We start from the raw sequence: 23,257 nt of genomic DNA, 5'->3' as shown, positions 1-23,257 counted from the left end.
TGTAGGGAGAGCTCACATGCAGAAAGAGAGTTATCCCGTGGCTCTCTCCTCAGTTCTAAGGAATGTGTGCTTATGCTCGTCTCACACTGAAGGTGGCAGTGTGGGAAACAAAGTACAGCCCAAGACCCTCTTTGGACCTTTTCTTCTTCTGGCCTTTGTGAGGGCAAATCGATTTAGTGTGCTGTAGATTTTTTTAATTAGGTTAGCACAATCATTTTTAAATTTAAATAGTTACTTTCCAATTGAGTAAAGACATTTATTTTTTTAGTAAGGTATTTTAGTTGATTACCAGTGAGTGGTTCAGGATGCTTCCGGGGATGCTGGTGCATCTAGGGGTTAGTGCCTGGCCAGAAACTGGTTTTTATAGCTGTCAACTGCTAGATGCTGGGGATTCAAGTGAGGTGGGTATAAATGTAGGATTAGACACTACTACTGGGTAGTCGTTCAGATATGTAACAGGTACAATTTATTAGCTAAGTTTCTCACCTGGCCTAATTTGTTCTGCCTTTTCTTCTGTACATGGAGAGTCTTTCATTTGTACTTAATATAGACTCTATTAGGTCAAAAAGTAAAACCAAATTTTTAGATTTACTTTATGGAGCCCATCCTACCAGGTGATTTAAATTACAAATTTTGTTGGAAATTATCTTTAAAAATGGAATGGAATTTTGTCTCATTTTGTATGTTGGTAATGTCAGATAATCAGCAACTTTTTATTTTTCTATGGCACTTGTATCAGAATTGATCAGTTAATTTTTTTTATTCTTAGTGCGAGAAAAGAGGAAGAACAACTATGTAAACCATGTAAGTAAACAGTTGAAAAGTTAAGAAACTAACAGTTTGAATTAAAAGTTGTCTGCAATGATTCCTAAAAAATATAATGGGTCCAGAACCATTAGCATGGACATCTTGTAGGTTTTCTAAATCTCTTTTGTTTTCCTAATTATCAAATGTGTAGTGAGGAAAGTCTTTGGCTTAGTAATGCCCATTTTTTTAAGGGTTCTGACATTTAAGTTAAATTTCAATAACATGGTTGTGGTATAAAGATCTGCCTTATTTTTTTGCCTTAATTTTTAAATCTTATTTTTTAACAAAAGTAATGAAAGTCTAATAGCTAAGTTAATTTTTAGCACTGTTTATTGACCTCCTGTCATAGCAGGTGGAAAGTTTAGTTTTCTCACTCCACCATGACCTTACTTCCCTCCCTCCATTCCCCCAACATGTTACATGGTTTTTCATTAAATCAGAATCAGTGTTTACATTTTTATGACTATACAAATATTTTCTACTGTTGAGCCATATATATAGTCCTCTGGCTGTGCCACTTCCTTGTATACCCTTCATTCTTTTTCTCAAGTGTAACTGAGATCTGAGCACTTCTACACTTTCCAGGATAATCTCACCCCCCCCTTCCTAGCCAAGATTTCACATCGTCAAATGCAGTAAGTAGGCTGGTCTCCCTGCTGTAAGAAACGCACGCGTGCGCGCGCGCGCGCACACACACACACTTTTTTGTACCTAACAAAACTAATAATTTGACAAATATGACTGTCAAACAGAGATACTACATTTATGCTACATTAACTTAATATCTGATAATTTTTCATTTTTGTGTGTATGGAATTAGTTTCCTGACTATATTTTCTTGCCTGTTCTTTAACAACAATTTCCCTCCAAAATGTTGTAACACTTGTCACATGCCTATCAAAAATATTTTCCATCTACTAAACACATCTGTTCCATTTTTTTCCTTGGAAACAACCTTCCTTAGCCTTTTATCATCCTACTCAAGTATAAACTGGTTTTCCCTAGACCTGCTCTGTGCTTATTTCCCTGGCATATCTCTCTGAAGTCATCTGAGATCTCACATAACTGCTCTCTTGTGTTGGATCCACTATATCCTAGATTCTCTGTTTCCCTCTGTCTTGTTATACTCCCTTGTTTTACTGGAGCACATTTCCCTGGGAAGTAGTACATGGGCAGAAGTTTTTAGAGATCTGGCCTCTCTGAAATGCCTCCTATTTGATCAAGCATAGAATTCTAGGTTGCAGCTAATTTTTGCAGTTCTAAAGACATTTCTACTGTTTTCCCATTTACAGTGTTGCTCTTAAGTCTGTTGATGTTGTGTGATACATTGTATATTACCAGTTTTAGTCATTTTCCCCCCATCCCTTCCTTCCCTGGAAGCTTTTAGTATCTTCTCTATTCCTGGAATTCTGAAATTTAATAATATCATTTGGTATGTACCTTTTCATTTTTTTTTATTTTTATTTTTTGGTGGCCCTAAACCTGCAGATCTCTTATTTCAGTGATTTATGTACCTTTGGTTCTGCTGGATAAACTGGCTTTTTTATTCTTGCCCCAGCCACTCTTTGTAGGCACCAAGTTTGTGCTTCTTTTGTTCTGTCATGTCAGTTATTGCTCCTTCGTCTGGTCTTCAGCTTTCTAACATTAACAATTACCTGATGTTTGTCCTATATTGTGTATAACCTTTTTTTATGCCTTTAAGTCTATTGAGATATCTCTATAAGGAAGGGGAAAGGAAACAGGTTTGTGGTCAATCCAACATGTTTAAGTTAGATTTACACTTCAAGTATAGGTTTAGTTTAAGTTTAAAGTTTTAATTCAGTATAATGATATTAATTTGGAGAATATTTTTGGCTATATCAGTAATTAGCATACTATACTTTTCTTAATTAAGAATTCTATTCAAAGTATGCACCCTGCCATATTGTCCCATTAATGTGCAACATAGATGGAGCAGTTTTCATTAATGCATAAAGTGTTAGAAATTTTTAACTTCATTAAAAGTCATTAATTCTTAATATTCAAAACTTGTAAAAAAGTAGAAAAAACTAAACTTCAGCTTTATTTTTTAATGGGTTAAGATGAGACACTGAGCATAATGGGTGGGGGCAGAATTTCAACAGGTACCTGACCTTTGATAGTAAGGTTTGGGTTGTGACTTACTAGACTTCTAGGTATGATTGTTTTTCTAGTCTTTGCCATTGAACCTTAAGTCTACTTAGCGTACCCCCTTCCCTTTCTTGTAAAGATTGTAAAAGTCCCATCTATTCTGTCATTAGTGCTGAATGAATGAAGATAAAGTGTGATTCTTTGTCCCTGTCTGTTCTAGTGACCAACTTTAATAATATCTGTGAACATTAAACTGTCAGTGGTGTTATGGCTGTTTAATTTTTTTTTTTGGTATTTGCATTTCTTTATGTTTGTCAGTATAGTTTATTGAGATTGTAAGCCAGCAATAGTAAGGCTTTAACCGTAAAGGACATGTGTCTTAAAATTTCAAGCAAGATGAGGAGAAAGTAACCCCCTGGCAGCCAAAATGTCCAGGCTGTGCTCAGAGGCTCAATTCTGCCACACTCTAGTGAATACTAGTTACTTGATCCTGAAAGTTTGAACAGTTGGCAGGAGGCCTGGAGTGATGGGCAAGTGTTTATGTTTCTTTGGTTGGATCTATCCAGTAGATTGTAAGTTGCTGATTTACTAAATAAACCCCCATAGGTCTGTAAGCCCATGTCTAATTAAAAATTTTAAATGTTTTAGCACTAATATTTTCAAGACAAACCAATATACATTTATAATAGAAAAAAACTTAAATAGAGGAAAGGGGGAGCAAATATCATCCAAGCTTTACCAACTAGTCTGTATTTTGGTGCATTTTTCCCGTTTTTTTATACTCCCTCAATGTATAGGTTTTTAGTCATAATTAGACTTTATTATGGTGTATTATATGCCACATTACACCTCAATATTAGTGATCTTAAAAGATAACCGTCCATTTAGAATGAAATTATTTGGATGAATTTTCATTTTTTATGCTCTATTTGTTTTTTGAGATCCCAAAAGTAAATTATACATTAACTACATAGCTTAAGTAACAGAGTTTTAATTATAGTTAAAACAGTTCTAGCTTGAAGGAGAATTTATTCCTCCAGATAGTGGTACTTTTCAAAAATATACTGTCTGGAACTTTTGGTTAATGGCTTTGCAGTAAAACATCTGAAACAAGTGAAATGGTGTTTTATATAATAACATATAGATGATGTTTCCGATTATTTGCTAACTGGCAGTTTTTAAATGCTCTGTATTTTAAAAGGCATCAACTAGCTTTTCTCCCTACCCCATATTTTGTGTACTTGTGGGGGATACTGATGGGGAAAGCATGACAGCATGATAAAAACTTTTATATTAATATGAGGAAGGAAGGCTCATCTGAATTAGTTTTTAAAAATACAGCAAAACCAAGCATAGTAAAATTATTGGTATTCTGTAATACTAAAGAATACTACTATGACTTTCAATTACTTACAGTGACTGGGAATAGTTATTGGCCTTACTTTAAGGAAGAGAATTGTCCTAACATAGTTTAGGCTATTTCAGTATTTGATTATTGCTGTATTGTTGAGCTTTTTACAAATCAATGGATACTTCTAAAATAAATGGATACTTCTAAAGTGTTTTAAAGATAGTTTATTCTCTAGAGAGTCTCAAAAAGTTCATTGTCACCTCTCCAGTACCACTGCAGATAAATTCTAATTTGTATCTGTAGTAAGATTTACCTTTCCGTTGTGATTAATTTTAAATAATTTGTCAGGCACTAGTTGAACTCCTAATTTTTCCCAAATCTGTGTTCAGCAGTTGGAGGCAGGAGAAGAGTAGGAGTCCTCCCTGTCCATAGAGAAGCTTGCTTTGTTATGAGGAGGGGGATTCCCTGTAAGCAGCTCATGGAGTATAAGAAGAATCTTAATGCTTAATTGTTTGACATTTTAACCAAGGAAAAAACACACTTTTATAGGTTTAACTTACTGTGACATTTTCTTCTATTTCCCTTCCCCTTCAGGTATCTCCAGGGCACCTTACTAAAAAATATAGCTCATGCTCAACTATATTTCTAGATGACAGCACAGTCAGCCAGCCTAATCTTAGAACCACAGTACAATGGTGAGTACAACTAGGCTGCCAAGGGCTGAGTGACAGACCCCGTATGCTAAGAGCATCCTAGCCACACGGAATTGCAGCCATTTGATTGTCCTTTTTAGTGATCAAGTTAAGCAACTGATGCCAATTATATATTGACTTGAAGGACCTAAATATAAATATGAATTTTCAATTTCCATTTTCACCTTAGAGTGGATGGAAGAAGGGAAGGCCAGTTAGCAAATAAGAAATCCCAGAAAAACCACTTACCTTTTTGATAACATTTCTGTTGTTAAGACATTGTTGAACTATTATAATAAAAAGGAGAGGTGCTTTTTGATTGGATGTTTCCAGAAAAAAAGTATTTCTTTATGAGATATAGACCTAAAACAATGTGTACTGCTTTGGAAGCTACTCTTGGAAGAAGGAACAGCTTGTCCCCTACTGGCACCAGAGTGTATGTGCATTAAATTTAATTGGATTTTGTCACATTTTCCCCATCATACATTTTTCCCCCTGCACTATTTCTGTATAAAATTTCACTTCTCCTTCCATCCCCCAGAGAGGGGGGAATGCATCAAGCCAGTCTTAAGGAACAACTTTTCAAGTTAAATTTCTTTGTAGATATAATTTGTTCAACTCACATTTTAATATAATAGATACAGTAAATTTCATTTTATATATGCATAGAAACTTAGCTATAGTCAGGTTTATACTTAAGTAAACGTGAACAGTGAGTTGTGATGATGAAAACTATTCATTAATTTCTGGGAGCACCACATAGTCCACAATTGGAGATGCACTTTAAAAACACCCTAATATGAACCTTTCAAGTGCATTTAAAAGAGAAATAAAGCAAAACAGGAAATAGAGCTTCTGATTCCCACTGGGGCTGACAAGGAACATTATCAGTGTCTCCTTGGAGTATGAGTGTTTATTTTCCAGAACAGTGTGGGACATGCTATCTGGAAGTATTGATTTCCTCATCCCAAATTTTACTTTTCAGTCTTTAAAACATAATTACCTTATAAATTTAATTTTGTTTCTAATGTACCAGCTTTTTTGCTGATTAAATTATCAGTAACTTTTACTTTAATTAAAAACAGCAAGTTCACATCATACTAATGTAACTTTATTCTCTCACTTATAACAGTAGCTGAGATCAAATTGTGTTTCAACAAAAACAGCCTCCTCTTTCTCAAGTCCTGAGCTTTGGCACCTATTGAGTAATCACTGAATATTGTCATTCAGCCAAGACACAAAATCCATGAGTAAAAAACCACTCGACTTTGCATTCTGTAAATTCTTTTGAATTCAAAAGATCCTGATGTGACAGCATATAATTCAAAAGTAGTTTTAAAGATTAACCTTGCTTAGACAAGTAGGTTTCATGCTTATTTCTCCAAATTAGTCTAATTTTTGGAAGTACAGTAAGTTTTAATTTGCTCTCATTAGGTTTTGAAAATGATCATTCAGTACATTCACTATTAGTGAAATAAAGGTTTACTGAGAAAATTAATAGAGCTAATTGGCTTTTAGAAATGATTTTGAAAAACTACTTATCATGGAGTAGTAGTACATTGTTCTCAATGGGGTAGGTGAGCCTTATTAGAATCACTTATGCAACTTTTTTCAAAATATGTGTCTCTGAACACATGCATTCCACCCCTCTCCCCCAACTACTCTCTCACTCTCACAAAGCTTTTGATAAGTTGAGGAAGGATGTGAGGCATGATTATATGGACAAAAGAATCCAGAGTGATTCTGATCTTTTTTAAAAATTTGATTTAATTTTTTCCATCACCATTTATCCCCTCTATGCCCTCTTCCACCTCCACCCACTCCCCTCACCCCTGCCATCAGAAGGATGTGAGGCATGATTATATGAACAAAAGCATCCAGGCGATTCTTATCTTAACCCTAATACATGTGCTCCCAAACTTTGCTGCATATTGTAATCACTAGGGGAGCTTTAAAAACAATCCCATGTCTTCCCAATGCCATTTAAATCAGAACGTCTAGAGATGAAAGCCAGGCAGTTTCTACAGCTTCTCCGATGATCCCAATGTACAGAAGCTTAGAAACCACTGCCAGGTGAGAGTATAGGAGAAAGAGAACTACTTCTCACTGTTGGCCGGACCTTAAGGCAGTTTTAAGCCTTGATTGCCTTCTGTAAAATGGGTTGTTGAATTAAATGTAATCTAAGGTTCAGTGGTCATTTTCAGCTTGGAAATTTTATGCTTTGGATTCTGTGATTTTGAAATCAATTTGATGATGAAACTGTTTGAAGCACTATAGAAGTATCCATCTTTGATGCTAACAATGGTATAGGCCTTTTACAAGAGCTAATATTCTGTAGACCTAAAAAATTATAAAATTCAGATTTGCCTTCCCTCAATTATTTTGAGCTTCATTTTAGACATTGAGGGCAAAGAGGAGAAGCATATAACTTAACCAAGAGAACCCCTTTGTTGCCTAGTACACAATATCTTTGAATAACTTAGGAATACAGTAACTTACACAGTATCTGAGGACACATCTGCTCATTAATATTTCATTTAGGCTAATTTGGAAGTAACTTATTAAATATTACACTGTGTAGTATTATGCTGCATTGTTAGCACTGCTTATTTAAGGATAGTTAGACCTATTGACTTTGTGGGTTCTTATATTTGCTATTAAATTTTCTGATAATTATGTAAAAGTGATCTTAAATTATTTTATCTGGTATAGAGCACTTTATTTACCTTTAGGGAAATGATGGAAAATGGGTGGGTAGGTGGATAGTAAACTAAATCAACTGAAATGCAGGGCCTAACAATCTTTTTCAAAAAGCACAAAAACTACTGTATGGCTTAAATTTAAGCCTGGGTACAAATAAATATAACTTGTACAGGACAAAAAAGTCTGTGGGTGTGAGGGCAAATGACAGGGGAAATATGTAATAACATATAATAATCAACCAAAACATGTCTTCTAACAGCATATTACCTAGCATTTTGGTTCTCCTATTTTTGCTGTAAGTCAAAGAACTAAAACAAGGGGAAAAGTGTCCATATGATAGATACCGTTATGAATGATGATTTCAAGGACACTGGGCAGCTGGGAAGGTCTTCCCCCACCCTAACGCCTTTTTAAAAATGTGTTCAGACCTAACATATTAAAATCAATTGTTATAATTTTTTTTCCCTCTACAGTGTGACCTTAGCGATATATTACCACATAAAGAACAGGTGAGTTTAAAAACCTATCTTGTTGTTCTAGTTAATAAATTTACCAGCTGTCAAGTTTAGTGTTAGGTAATAACTGTAGCCATTATTGGAGTGAGCTGTGGAGTGCTTTTATTATGTTATTGAAGTGAATCATTTGTTTTGGGGGGTTTTTTTGGAGTTTTAATGCTTAAGTTATTGTGGATCCCAAAGAGTATTTGTATTAGAAATTAAAATTGGGAATTCAAAAATAAGACCAGTATGTTAAAACAGGATTTTTATAGCACTCTTGAAGTTTTGAGCTAGATAATTCTTGGTTATGGCGATTGTCTTGTGCATTAGAGGATATTTAGCAGGATCCCTGGCCTATGCTCCCTCTACTCACTAGATGCCAGTAGCACTCCCTCCCCACTTCACATTGTGACAACAAAAAATGTCTCCAACCATGACCAAATGTCCTCTGGGGGACAAAATCATCCCTGATTGAGAACCATACTACTAACATAATTTTTTATGAAAAATAATTGTTTTTCACCCCCTGCATGCCCCCAGCTAGGGATCGAGCCCACAACTCAGGCATGTGCCCTGACCGGGAATCAAACCCCGATCGCCTGGATCCTAGGTCAGTGCTCAACCACTGAGCCACACTGGCGGGGCAAGTCTGTTCTTAAGTAAAGCAGATTTCTTTTTTTCAACTCAAGTGGCAGTGAAAAATAGAATGACTACTACTACAGTTTGGTACCACTGCCTTGATTCATGCTCAGAAATCAGTTTTACTCACTTTTGCTTTTATACAATCTTTGCAAATGTCAGTGTAAAAGCAGGCGCTGCCTTAATATTCCTATAAAAACAGTTTTGACCTCATGGGCCTCCCGAAATGGGTCTAGGGGAACCCCAGAGGCCCACAGAATATACTTGGAGAACCACTGTTTAAATGAGCAGAGTGCCTGGCCGGGCGTGGCTCAGCGGTCGAGCGTTGACCTAGGATCCAGGTGATTGGGGTTCGATTCCTGGTCAGGGCACATGCCCAGCCAGGTTGCAGGCTGCAGCTGATCAATGACTCTCTCTTCATTGATGTTTCTCTCTCTTTCTCCCTCTTCTTTCCTTTCTCTGAAATCAATTAAGATATATTTAAAAAATAAATAAATAAATAAGCAGAGTGTGTTAGTGTGGTGAACTTTTAAATCAAAAGACTGGTTGCTTTTAAAATAAAAACGCAAGTTGTTAACTCAAAACTATTTAAAAGAGAAGAAGAAATACACAATAACAATATAATATAGGAAACTAAGAGAAAAAAAACTCACATGAGCTAAAATTCTAAGGACATTAGTGCTTTATAAATGTTCGTGTGTATTCCAGTGTGCGGTTAGAGTTGAAGTGTATTTGGTTTACTAGCATTGCCTGTTAGGGGGGGGTCAGTGCTTATAAAGGCAACTCTGGCTGCTCATCACAGAAAGGATTTAACAGAATTTGATGTGCTGACTAAAACGAGTTCAGGAAACCCTCTTACAGAATCCAAGAGAAGAATTTGTAAAACTGCTCTGTTGAAGGTTAAGCTGCTCCCTCCACTCCCATCTCTACTCCCAGCAGTTGTGTTCCTAAGATGTTAACAGTTTCTGAATTAGTTTTTTAAAAACACATTCTTATTTTTTAGAGATGCAAATAGATCCTTGGATATATTTGATGAGAGATCACATCCACTCACGGTAAGTCAGTTTTATTGAAGTTGTATTTTTCTCTCCTACGGTTATTTCATGTCAATTTGCTTTGAAATTAATTACTAAAAGAAAAGTACTCCTTCCAGCTTGAAGTCAAAATCATCTCCCTTTAAATCCTCTTCCCCACTCCATTTGTATCTAATTATTTACAGGTAATTAGGGTGTTGTATGAGGGATATGTCAGTAGGAACGGAGCTGCAGCTTTGTGTAAGTCGTGAGCTAAGATAAGTAAATGTACCCAAAAAACAGAAAATGTATCTTCGTAAAAGATAATTTTCAATAACATCAAACAGTATAAATATTTGAAAATTAAATGACTATTTAAATTTTAAATTAATTAAAATGACAAACATTTTCAAATTCACTTCTTCAGATGCTCTATAGCAATATGTGGCTGGTGGCTACTGTATAAGGCAGCGCAACCTTAGAGCCTCATGGTTGCAGGAAACCGAAAAATGTATTTTCAGAGTTGATTGCAGAGACGCATGACATGGTGATCAAGACTTTTGAGCCTAAAAATAATTTAAATGTACATAGAATTCTGTAGCAGGAAGGTGGAAAGGAACATATATAAATTTTCTGAAGTTGTGCCTATATTTTTCTTTAATGAATGGCGGTAAGTATTGAACCACTATTGTTTTTTAAGATCCCATTGATTTTAACATGTCACCCAATCAAAATTTTATTTTAAGGGGCATGTGAGCGCAAGTAGAAACCTGCTATCATAAGAGCACTAAGTATTTTTCTTCACTGGATACTTATATTGCATTTTTTCTCTCCTTTCAGCGAGAAACGGTTCCAGAGGAATACTTTAAGCATGATCCCGAACACAAATTTATTTACAGATTTGTTCGGACTCTCTTCAGTGCCGCACAGCTAACAGCTGAATGTGCAATAGTGACTTTGGTAAGATAGGTCTTCTTTCAGAAAGCACTTTTTCTGTTTTGTACACAGCGTATGGTATTTTTGAAATAAAAGTAGGTTCCTGAAATGATCATCACAATTTTATTAAGAGAAACCTATCAAAGGTAGTAAAATATACAAATTCAAGCTAAATAATCATTATGATTTAAAATGTTGCCATTGCTTTCTCATCACAAGCAGTTGCTGTTAAAGGCAGCAGGAGAGATTTCTGGTTTCTTTCTGCACATCTCAGGAGACACACACACACGTGTAGTATACACACATACACACATACAAGGTGTGCTGGTCGGGTAGGATGGGGCAATAACAAACCATCTGGCCCCCAGGCAGAGACTGAGTCAGTGCAGGTCTAAGCTGACTCCCAGGCTGTATTCCCCACGCAGTTGAAATGTGTGTTCTGCTTGAGAACTATAGCTTTAACTTCTTTGTTCCTTGGATGATGGGTGTTAATCTAGTCCTCTTGTTCCTGTCTGTAAAGTTCCAGTAGTACCTGAAAGTCTTTGCTAGTTGCCTGCAAAGCTACAGCTGTGTAAGGACCTTTGTGTCATCCATACAGAATTCCTATGGTAAGATTTTATCATTTGGAATAAGTCCTAGTGAGAAGTGGCTAGGATTGTATTACCCCTGCCTACAGCAAACCTAAAGGGAAGAGTCAACGGCATAGTCTGGAGGGAAAGAATATTTAGGTCAGGGCCCCCTCCTTTAGTATCCAGTTAAAATTTTAGAGAGGCAGCTGGTGTTTATGAATTAGAGACCCCTCAACAGCACTGGATCAGACACAGGCCTTTTCATGGAGCTACCAGCCATTTGGAGTGCTTAGCATGTGCTGGAGAAAGGCAGGGTGGTACAGGAGGGAGAGCATCTGGGCTGGAAGAAGAAGGGGAGTTCTTTGTAGACATGTTAAGTTTGATGTACCTTTGAGACAGCAGGGTGGCAATGTCCAGTAATTATGTGAATACATGGAATTAAAAGGTGAGTCTGAGCTAAAAGTAGGGAATCGAGAGTAGCTGTTCAAATGCAAAGAAAGCATGTGAATAAAAAGTGGACAGAAGATAGACTAGTGGCAAGGAGTAGAGGTATTCAGGGGATATTTATGGAATGATTGACTTCTGGGCAGCATTTAGCAATTGACCACACACTATTGAATCTCACTTATCTGGGCTTCTCTTCGATTATTCTCTCCTGGTTTCCCCACCACTCTAGCCCCTCCGGGGAACTTGTCCCTTAAGTGCTGATAGTACTTATAGATCTAAGTGCTGAGGAGAGAAACAAACACAATGTAAGAGAGAAACATCAATTGGTTGCCTCCCATACATGCCCCAACCAGACATCGAACCCACAGCCTAAGTATGTGCTCCGACCAGGAATTGCACCCACAACGCTTTGTTGTACAGAATGCTGTTCCAACCAACTGAGTCATCCTGCCAGGGCAGTATTTTTTTCAATGAGTGTTTTTAAAAAGAAGATAAAGCAGGGTAAAGTGATACAGTGATTAGAGGGGCTTGCTATTTTAGATAGAATGGTCAGGAAGAGCCTCTTTAAAGAGGTAATGTTTGAACCGTGACCCAACTGAACTGAGGAAGATGAGGAGCTCTGGTATTATAGGCAGAGGGGCAAGTGCAAGATTCTGAGACAGAAGCATGCTCTGTGTAGTCAAGGAACAGTGAGGTGTGGCCAGTGTAGTCAGAGTGTAGAATGAGGGAAAGAATTTAGAACATGAGGGCATAGAAGGGCAGTGTTCTATCTTACAGGGCCTTGTAGCTTGCGGCCCATGGGAATAAGTTAAATTTTTGTTGGGAAGTCTTTGGCAGATATTGAGCAGGGGAGTAAAGTGCTGTTAATTAAAGACACTATCTTGATTGCTTTCTGGAGAATAGACTGTAGCTGGGAGTCCGAGTGGAGGCAGAGAAGTCAGGAGGCAGTAACAGTGATACAGGTGAGAAGTGACCAATAGAATAGAAAGCTGTCAGATCCCCAGTGATAGGTAGAGATAACAAGAATTGTTAATAGGTTAGAGCAGGCTAAGGCAAATGGAGGTTTTTGGTCGCAGCAATTAGGCAAATGGCAGTGCCCTTTATGTTTTTGGGGAAGGCTTGGGGAGTGGAGAGTTGGGATGAAGAGCTCTGGTGTGCATGTGTGAAGGCACATGAGCAGTAGTGGTTTCAGAAGAGTGATAGTGGCAGGGGGAGACTAAAGTGGGTTAAGGAGAGAATGGGAGATGAGAAGCAGTATTAGGGCATCTACTGTGAGCAAAATGACAGGAAGCACTATAGGGGCTATGGAGGGTGGGTGAGGCAATATAAGCACATATTGGGGAAAATCTCTGGCAGACGGAAGATTCTACAAAAGGAGGTAATTGTGGGAATAGTGTTCTGCAGAAGTAGGATGGGATCGACTTCATTGATAGAACAGCTTCAATGAGAAGGGAAATGTCAATTCCACTGACGAAGGAGAGTGAGCGTTATGAATGAGTAATGGCACATACTAAATCTGCCAGTAAAGATGATAGGAAGTTGAGAAAATGCCGGTGTTGTGTAAATAATGCCAATTATTTCTATAAAGTAGAGTTGAACCTTGTAAGGAGATTTGTTCTTAGGATACCTGAAAGTGTTGAGTTTTGGGGATTAGGTGCAAAATTTCACTAAGAACATATAATGTTCAATAACTATTTGTTTTTGAAAACACAGTTGAGTTTGGAGAACATTGGCAAATCTGAGCTGTCAATCTAATAACTTTTAGAGTACACATACTCTTTAAAATTGAACTTACTTCTTTTTGTCAAATGGCATTATATACTCTTCTGCAAAGCATCCTTAGAGGTACTAACGAATCACAGCTTGCCTCTATAGTCTTCACTCAGCTGTTAACTTTACCCAGTTCTTTGTAGAATAGACAATACATGTAAAAGAAATCTTACAAGCCACCTGGCAGGTTTAGAGTACCAGGGGTAGAGACTGGCAGCTCTGTTACCACCTTGAAGCCAACAGAATTGACTGTTTCAGATTATGTAAGACAGATGAATTTCACAAAATGATAATGGAGATGTGAACATTAGGGGATATGAGAAGGACTGTCCTTTGTATGCATTTGTATTCCATACAAAAACACTAAGACAGGAATACTGACAGTTACAGACCAGCCTCAAGCACACCTGCTTGTCCTGCTGCACCACACAGCAGCCACTGGGAGGCTCCATTGACCACCAGTTTTTACCTTCAGCATGTGCCACAAAAGGACTAGTTACTGTGAAAAGAAAGAAATGTGCTCAGTATTACCAGGAATTTATGTATCCAAGTATTTTGAAAATCACCATATAACTACCAGCCAGGTATGAAACATTGCATGTGGTAGGCACTCAAGTATTTATTGAACAACTCAAATCTACACTGGGCCTGTATATGCTGTCCTTTACAAGGGGAAAGGTAATAACTGCATTTCTTCAGGATGACCTTTGCTAAGATGCACATTCATTCCTGTGACCAAAAATTGGGCTAGGAAATTTGCATGGGCCTTGTAAGCAACAAAAGTATCTGATTTGCAACTGTGACTTGGCCTCTGGTTCTGTCTGGCCAAGCAGTGTCTGTAGAACCTAAGAATACAAGGCATGTTAAAAAATAGATGAAATCTGTCATTCCTAAGAGTCCTTATCACAGCACTTAAACTGATCTGAAATCAAAGGCCAGTGTTCTACTTTTGCAGGTTTACTTAGAAAGGCTTTTAACTTATGCGGAAATTGACATTTGTCCCACAAACTGGAAGAGAATTGTTTTGGGAGCCGTTCTTCTTGCCTCCAAGGTTTGGGACGACCAGGCTGTATGGAATGTGGACTACTGCCAGATCCTCAAGGACATTACTGTTGAGGACATGTGAGTTTATAAGGTCTTGGTGAACTTTCTAACCATTTTCTAGTACTTCATTTGCCCCCATAAAGTTATATGTTAAGAAATGTTCGTAAAGGTTACTTTGTGTAGAGAACTGAAATAGGCATAAATTTAAATACTTCTTTCCATCCATTTCTTTGGTATAACAATTCATATTCCTCATCATTAATTAGGTCTTGATGTGTTGTAATAATCTGCTTCATAATGATTTCTCTGGTGGTTTTTCACAAGCATTTTACAGGCTCACCACAGAACAACAGTACAGTACATATCTGTGGCTTTCTTAAAGCCACCTACCAGTTCTAGTCCATTTTTAAGGGGCATACATCTGGCCCTTGGAATAAATGTTTGGCCACTGTTACGGTCTTAGGGCTACTAGACTATTGAGAGGTTATTGCTTAAAACTGAGTCACACATTGTATATTTGCTTTTACTGGTCTTTCCCTCCTTTTTATCTCAAGTTCTATTGTTTAAAAAACCATGATAGAACAATGAGCGTCATATGAAGGTTTCATCCCTTTGCTCTCTCCTGCCCTTTTAAGAGGATTGCACGTGTTTAAAAATAGGTCTGATGAGTTAGGAAGCTCCTACCTCTTAGGCAGTTGGCAAAGTATCACTGGGCATCACCTAGTGCCCGTGCCATTTGAGAGTTCCCTGGGGCACTCAGCAACCACAGCAGTGCATTGTGGGGAGCTGTAGGTAACCAGAGGGTGCTCGTCATAGATGGCACTGTAACATGAGAGTGAAACACCAAGCTTAACAAGGGTGTTTGACTGCTGTGAAGGGCCCTGAAGGTGGGAGGCAGGATAAACCAAAAAGGTATTTCCAGCAGACACTCCAGCTGCCCCCCTGACAGTGAAAATGTCTTTGTTGGTGGCATTTAGGAAAATGTGAAAGAACACCCCTTGATAATATTGAACAACACAAGAAGAGCAAGATCATAGTAGGCAGTGGCAAGAGTTTGTTTTTGTTTCTTTTGCTCGTTACTCTAGATAAGACTCATTCAGAATTACCAGAGTGCGTATTTACAACTGAAGTAAAGATACTTGTGACCAAGAGAAGGGACCAGTGATTGTCAGTATCTGTCAAAGTGGCTTTTGGTGCAAATGCCCCCTTTGATAATAGTGTAAACTGAGTAGTCATGGTGATTTTGCTGGTAGCCATCTTAGCAAACAGTGTGACAGCAAATAATGAATTTGAAACAAATGGAAGTACTTTTGAAAGTTGCAGAAGCTAAAGTGACTTTGATCACCACTGTCAAGAGTCTTCAAACTGGTCCCTTGAAGGACAGAAAATTTGTAATCATGAACACTAGCCCTGCCATAATGGCAGCTGAAATTTTCTCAAAACCTGCAACTCAGCTGGCTGGGGCTCTGGTTCTAGTTACAACATCGGAGAACACACAGGGAAATGTGTGGGTTTTCATAGATGTGAGCCCCAGGGGCAATGGTAGCAGTGTCTAGCTACAGGATAACTAGCTGTAAACAATGCTTTTTGCGCATGAACAGAGTAACTCCGGAGCTGTGTTTATAATAAGCTGCTTTTGTTTATGATCTTTGGAAATTGGAAGGCATTACAACAGTGTTTAGTATACATTAGTTTTATCCCCCTGCTGCTGACTACTATTTGTAATGGTCTCATTTTGAGTCTAAATTGAAAAATTGGCGTCTGTCAGCTTCTTAAAACTTCCCAACATCTATATGTCCTTTTAGAATATACTTCCCTTCAAAAGAATAAGTTAAACTGAGCAGCTGCTATTCAGAAAATTTGCTGTGCCTGCAAATGGTATGCTATTCAGCCATCTAGCCATTGAAAAACAACAAAAAACCCAGAAGATGCATATTCTGTAGGCATAATGCTTTTCTTCCATGATTAAACCTCTATTAATAGACATGTTAATCCTATGAAGTACTGTATTTCTACACAATTAAAATGTATTAGTGGAGAAAATATAAAAGGGATAGTGAAGTGCATTTATTCCAGTAGTAAATTAAGTCCCGATTAGCTGATTATCAAAACATTATCTGATTTACATTTCTATAGACTTATGGCCATATGAATAGGAAATTAATTTTGGAATTAGGATCAGTTGGGTTAAAAGTTCAACAAATGAGAAAACCTCATCTCTGCTCATATTCTGACTGCTCTCCATACAGGAGAACATCAGGCTTTTGTTGACCTGTCCAATGAATAAAATAGTAAAGCTTTAAAACTAAAAACCAAATAAGAAAATAAGCCTCTTGTGCTTGTTAAGGTATTTTTTTCTTATATAATTAACTATCAAGGGATTACTGTGAATAATACAATTTACTCTAATTTTATATTTAAACGCTAGGCAGGTGACAGCAGTATGGTCACATAGCACGGAACTGCTCCCAACTTTCCTGTCCCACTTGATTGCACTCCCCCCCCCCCATGGCTAGGTTTCCATTTGTCTGGCAAGGGGGGTGGATGCTGGACATCTCGGGACTGCATTCCCAGCATGGGAGAAACGGAGTTTGAGTCTAGTGCTCTGTCAGAGGTCATAGCGTAAAGTGGGCTTAGTCTAGCCAAGACATGTATCTAATCTTTCTGCCTTCCGGTTTAAAAGTGTGCCCTGTCCTGTCATAGTGACAGTTTCTCACCCAGTAAGATGAAGGTGAACAGAAACTTGCTTTGTGCCCTCTGACATTAGCCCACGCACTGGGGCAGGGGAGGGGTTCCCTTTCCTATCGCATGTGGCTTATTTATTTATTTACTTATTTGAGATGAACCCTTGCTGCTTCAAGAGTTTTCCCCCCTCAGGGATAATAGCCTTGGCTCTCGATGCATCCATTTGTTGCCGTGGTGATGTGCCCACTCCTTTTGTTGGTGCGTCTCTACTTCAATAAGTCCCTTCCTGTTATCGGCCTGGTGAAAATGTCTGCAAGTTCTTCAGAGCTAATAGACAGCAGCATCGTTCCTTTCATCTGACACTACAGCGGGGCCTTGTGAGTGCGGAGGAGCAGGACTCGGACAGCTGCACTAATGGGACGCCGGAGCCGGGCAGCAGCACCAGCGCACAGGGCGGCAACCTCTTCCCCTTGTCCCACACTCCCGGCGCTGGGATGCAGAAAGGGCCACAATAGCTGCACCTTGTTGGAACCTTAGAGTGTTAATACAGCTGGGTAGCCTTTATTTGTTTCAAAACGAAATTTAGAGCCATCCTAGTGGCTAGCCCAGAGTGATATTTTGAAGATAGCGCAGTTGACTAAAATTGTCCTGTTGGTTTTGTCTCCTTCTCCCCCAGGAATGAGATGGAAAGGCATTTTTTAGAGCTACTTCAGTTTAATATTAATGTTCCTGCCAGTGTTTATGCCAAATACTACTTTGACCTGCGTTCCTTGGCCGATGACAATGACCTGCCTTTTGTATTTGCTCCTCTTAGCAGAGAAAGAGCACAGAACCTAGAGGTAAGGCTGTGAAATCAGTAAGTGGGGTTTCTGTCTGTCACCAAAGCTAACATCTGTGGATAAATTGTATTGGAGCAGTGATTAGGAAAATGAAAAGCTTTTTTTAATTAACACATTGAGGAAGAGCTTATTAACCCTTTTGTATCATAAGTCTTTTATGGTTTCTCAAGGATCCCACATTAAAAAATATATAGGTCTCTTCTGTGACCATAATTGAGAATGTTTTAAGTGAATTTTAATCTGTAATGGTTTTCCATTTGAACCTCTACTCTTCGTTATACATGAATAATTTCTTACAACTGAATCACTAATCCTATCTATGTGCTTACCTACCACTCTCAGTTTGCAAATTCATGTCTTTTCTATGTATATCAAGGTTTGGTCCCATGAGTTTATTAGACAAAGTATTAATGGCTAACCTGAGAGACATACACTTAGAACGTATAATGTGTGTTTTAAATCCTGGGTGTAGACAGTACATGGGTTTTTCATGGAAATGGTAAAGTACATGGGGCAAACTATTATTTATGGTTTATGACTTTTGGTAAGTATAGAACAAAATTATTCACAACTGAAATGGATACTTTTAAAATGGACACTTTCTGAGGTACTTTGGTGGTACTTTAGAATAAGACGTTTTTCTACCATAATTAATGTGCAAGTGAAATAGTTCCTCATGGTGCTTCAGTCATTAGGCCTTTCCTACCGTCCAACAAAGTATAGCACACACCTGCCTCATTAAAGTTTGCTTAGAGTATATGATAACTAATGAAGATTGGATAGGATTTGAATAGCTGACTAAACACCGATTTTGCCCAAGTGTACATTATGTTTAAGGAACAGGTTTACAGGCAACAGATGATATTGCTGTTATGTCCTTGACATCTTTGAGAACCCAATTTTTAAATAATTCTAAGTTCCCCTTTGCTCTGACAATCTAACCATAGCCCCTAAAGGATTTACCTTAGTAAATTGGCAGGAAGTAGAAGTAGCATCCCTAGAACCTCGTAGTATAGACTTCAGCTGTCCAAAGCAGCAGTAACTATGAACTACAGAAAAGAGTGTGAATGGGTGGCTTATTAGTGATGCTTTTGGTAAAGGTTGGAACCCTTGTTTTTTTAATTGTACCTATGTTCTATTTGATTGCCTTTCCTAGGCCATTTCCAGATTGTGTGAAGACAAAGACCTGTGCAGAGCTGCTCTGAGAAGGTCTCTCAGCGCCGATAACTTCATTGGTATTCAGCGTTCTAAAGCCATCCTCTCTTAAGGGAGAAGTGAGGGGTTGTAATATTATGAGCCCCTCATCTACAAGGACTGGAGAAATATCACCTCTCCTGCTCAAAAACCAGCAAAGTTGGTATTTTCACCTAAAAGACAGACATCAAGTTCTGAAGAGACTCGTGGACAGCAAGGACTGTGCTCGTAGGAAAGAATGGGACCTTGTCAATGCACACACTTTGTCCTTTACTAAACAGTTACAAAAGCCACTCCAAAGCTAACTCCCAACCCACACACAGGTATCTGCCTACGGTGTAGGCTGATAGCTGTGAACTATGAGGTTTTTTTAATTGAAGTTTAAATTTTGAGACTTGAAAGACACTTAAATATATAACTTATGTCTTTCCTATTTTCCTGAACTGCCCCCTCCAAAAAAGAAAGCAACCCTCCCAATACTGCTGCATATTCCCTCACAATCAACGCAGTTTTACCACTAAAACATGGGACTCCTAACAACTCATAAGGCCACAGGAACAGACTGTAGCATTGTTAAGTGTTGAAGGATTCTTCATACTACATCATGGAAGTGGCTAGTCATTATTGGCAATCAGTTTAAACCAAAAAGCTGCTGAAAACACTTATCATTCACATTCTTTGCAAGCACTACTAATTAGCGTATTAGCATGTTTGGAATAAGGGAAAGTCGTCAATTATCTACTTATATTGGGTCCATACTGCATATATTAAGAACTATAATGGGATTTAAAAAACCTACAATGATGCTTCTCACTTTTCTGATGTTTCTTTGTTAAATAAATGTATCAAAAGATATTTTCATAATTCCAATCAACATGGTGGTCCAGCAGATAATGAAATAGGTGTTCCCCAAGTGCAATTTTAAGCTTAGATATAGTGTGCTTGGGCCCTCCGGGGTACTCCTGCAGATGTATAAATGCTACAGACTTACAAAACATCATTTGAAAGTTTAATTAAATTTCTCATTTGGTTTTTGGAATTTTTTCAACAAATAAGATTATTTTCATTTTTAGATAAAGAAATACAGGAAGCAGAATTGTTATGGCTGTTCCATAAAATCAGCAGAGGCGTATGTTCTGTATTTCTGCTCAACCATCCTTAATACCCATTGTCAAAGTTCCCGTAAAACTGCCAGAGCTGCAGATTCAATGTCCACATTGTAGGCAGAGGGGGAAAAATAGAAAAGATTTTTTTCTTCAATGTCCTTCTCAATTTTAAGTTTGGATATAGTGTGCTTGGGCCCTCTGGGGAACTTAATTTTGTAAATTGTGAAATGACAAAAATTGGCTGAAACAAAAAAGTTTAATATTTAAATTTAATTTTTTTTGTCTCAGCCAATCTTTGCCATCTTCAAGAGGGGGTTGAAACAAAAAATTAAAACAAAAGCTTAATATTTAAAAACTACAAAACTAAGTTTAAGAGACATTTAAACTTTCAAAAGTTTTGTAAGTTCGTAGCATTTATACTACTACAAGTGCCAAAGCTTAAAATTGCCCTAAGACTCTAGGGGGATACCTTGTATCTTCATAGGAATACCCTCCTCTTAAAATAGTTCTTTGCAGGACTGAGATATATACCTGCTTTGACCACCAAAGTTTTTAGATTTGGGTAAAGGACGATTGTGAGGAGCAGTGTTAATTCACACGTAATAAATTGAAAGGAATTGGACCCTAATAGTAGTATTATGAAAGCAGGTGAATGAACCGGCTTTTCTGCCCTACATGTTGACTTGGTTGTAGGTGTCCCATTGAAGTCTTGCTATTTAAGAGGAAGCATACAAATCTTAGGAACCCTTACCTCAGGCTTCAAAGGGCAGGGAGTTAAGTAATCTTCTAGGAGATTGGTAAAATGTTACCTACACTTGAAATACTTTTAAAGATTAATGTTCTCAACTATGAAATCTTTCTCCTACCTTCTTAAATGTATTCCTAGAAATTTACCTATAAAAAAGCATTTCTGGGCCAAGGGACACTTCAGTATAGCAAGGCTTCACATTATATTGAGTGCTGCAGGTTCCATCGTTTTGAAAGGACAGAAACAAAAAATAATGGTATATATTACAATCTACCACCTCAAAAAAACATTGTTTATGGAGTTCAGAGCTTGGAGATTCAAGTATTGATTGCTGTTTTATTTTGAAAAGAATGCTACAACTTATGTGGTTTTTCTTCCTCATGTTTATATTAAAAGAAAAGCTAATAAACCCTATTTTAATTAAAACTTGGCTAGTATGTTTGTAACACTTCCCCCTGTTCACTAAGCATTGTGTCTCAGCCTAACTTACATGTTTTCAATCAGCTCTGAGAGTGAGGTCTTAGTGCATTTTTAAACTGACCATAAGTTGGTTTGACCCTTTATTTGTCTTATGCTTTTTTTTTTTTTTTTTTTTTTTATTGATTTCAGAGAGAGGAAGGGAGAGGGAGAGATGGAAACAGTAATTAGAGAGAATCACTGATTGGCTGCCTCCTGCACGCCCTCCACTGGGGATCGAGCCTGCAACCTGGGCCTGTGCCCTGACCAGGAATCGAACTGTGATCTCCTGGTTCATAGGTCTACACTCAACCACTGAGCCATGCTGGCTGGGCTGTCTTATGCTCTTTCAACCTAAAGATAATTTATTACACTTAAAATATTGGCCACAGTACTCAGTGGCATGGTGCATTAGATGACATCTTTGAATAGTTCATTATTGTGCCAAGAGGAAAAAGTACATTGGAAGATAAAATTAGGTAAAACATACCAGAGAGAAAGGAATTACAGGGAAACTGTAGATCAGAATGTGAGTTATTTGAGGATTTCAAACAGTTTAACGGGTCAGAAAATGGAAGAACAGGAACTAGAACTGTGTCACTGTAAGGAGGGTGACTAAACAAACCACATACTTTGATTTTAACCCTGGCTGGGTGGCTCAGTTGGTTGGAACATTGTCCCATACATCAAAAGGTTGCAGGTTGATCTCAGGGCCCATACAGGAGGTAACCAATTGGTATTTCTCTTTCACGTAGATGTTCCTCTCTCTCGCTTCCATTCTCTTTAAAATCAGTGGACAGATCCTTGGGTCAGGATAAAATTTTTTGATTTAAAATGCTATTTTCAGACTTAAATTTCAGAAGTATACCAAATTATCTAAGATTTCTTTGCAACTAAGACCTTAGCCACTCAGCTTGAGCAATACTCAGTAAATCCTGATAGTTTTGCTGTATTTCCATGCACCTTATTTCATTACCTAAGGTCAAATCTTATCACTTGTTCTTGATAAATTGCTGATTAGAATAAATAATCTGATTTAGTTTAGGACAAATAATATATCACTGCAAGCTAGTTTGCACCCCATAGTAATATGCTAGCTTCTAAGCAGAAATGCTGACATACACGAGTGGTCAAAGGTTAAAAAAAAAAAACACGTTTGGAGAAGGGACATTGGACATGACTCTGGTTTGGGGAACAAGTTGATGGGATAACTAGAATCACTAAAAATTGCACGCTCCCCTTTGGCTTTAATTCTAGAAGGTAGTATGGCCATATTGATAATTGGGAAATGTAGTCCACTTAGGGTAAGAATGTAAACATCACTGAAAGTTAGTAGGTTCTCTAATAGATGTTATGGGGCATGGAAACTACTAGTAGGGTGGTAAATGGCAGTTTTCTCAGGACTCTGGGAAGAGTTTGTTCCCTAAAGTAATGACTATGAAAGAATATCTGACTACCCTGACTCAAATTTATTTTCATTCTTAGTTTTTTCCCTATTGGAATGCTGGACCTCAATGAAATTTTAACTCTAGTATATTGTGAACTGAACTTTTGACTTCATTACAAGGAAGAGACAAAGGTCTGAAATATGTTTAAGCCAAATAAAATTGTCATTTTTGTGTGTCAAAAATGGTTTCCTGTCAGCAATCTCA

General features: G+C 37.7%; 1 protein-coding gene across 2 annotated transcripts in view; it reads left to right on the top strand.

Moving 5' to 3' along the window:
• CCNYL1 (cyclin Y like 1) overlaps positions 1 to 19,920 on the top strand; it is a 29,158-nt gene extending 9,238 nt beyond the window's left edge. Inside the window, exons 3-10 of one of the 2 annotated variants that reach the window (XM_081142770.1) lie at positions 770 to 804; positions 4,862 to 4,962; positions 8,136 to 8,171; positions 9,802 to 9,853; positions 10,652 to 10,771; positions 14,489 to 14,655; positions 17,939 to 18,101; positions 19,258 to 19,920. In XM_081142770.1, coding sequence (XP_080998896.1) covers positions 770 to 804; positions 4,862 to 4,962; positions 8,136 to 8,171; positions 9,802 to 9,853; positions 10,652 to 10,771; positions 14,489 to 14,655; positions 17,939 to 18,101; positions 19,258 to 19,368 — 785 coding nt within the window. In that variant the 3' untranslated portion in view covers positions 19,369 to 19,920. The remainder of the gene's footprint in view (positions 1 to 769; positions 805 to 4,861; positions 4,963 to 8,135; positions 8,172 to 9,801; positions 9,854 to 10,651; positions 10,772 to 14,488; positions 14,656 to 17,938; positions 18,102 to 19,257) is intronic. The other variant, XM_081142771.1, reaches the window with a different exon arrangement.
• Positions 19,921 to 23,257: the final 3,337 nt, after the last annotated feature.

The sequence above is a fragment of the Miniopterus schreibersii genome (assembly GCF_964146895.1).
Source record: "Miniopterus schreibersii genome assembly, chromosome: 7".
Lineage (NCBI taxonomy): Eukaryota > Metazoa > Chordata > Mammalia > Chiroptera > Miniopteridae > Miniopterus > Miniopterus schreibersii.
Note: the sequence above shows the minus strand (reverse complement) of the source record. Positions and strands in the feature narration are given on the sequence as shown.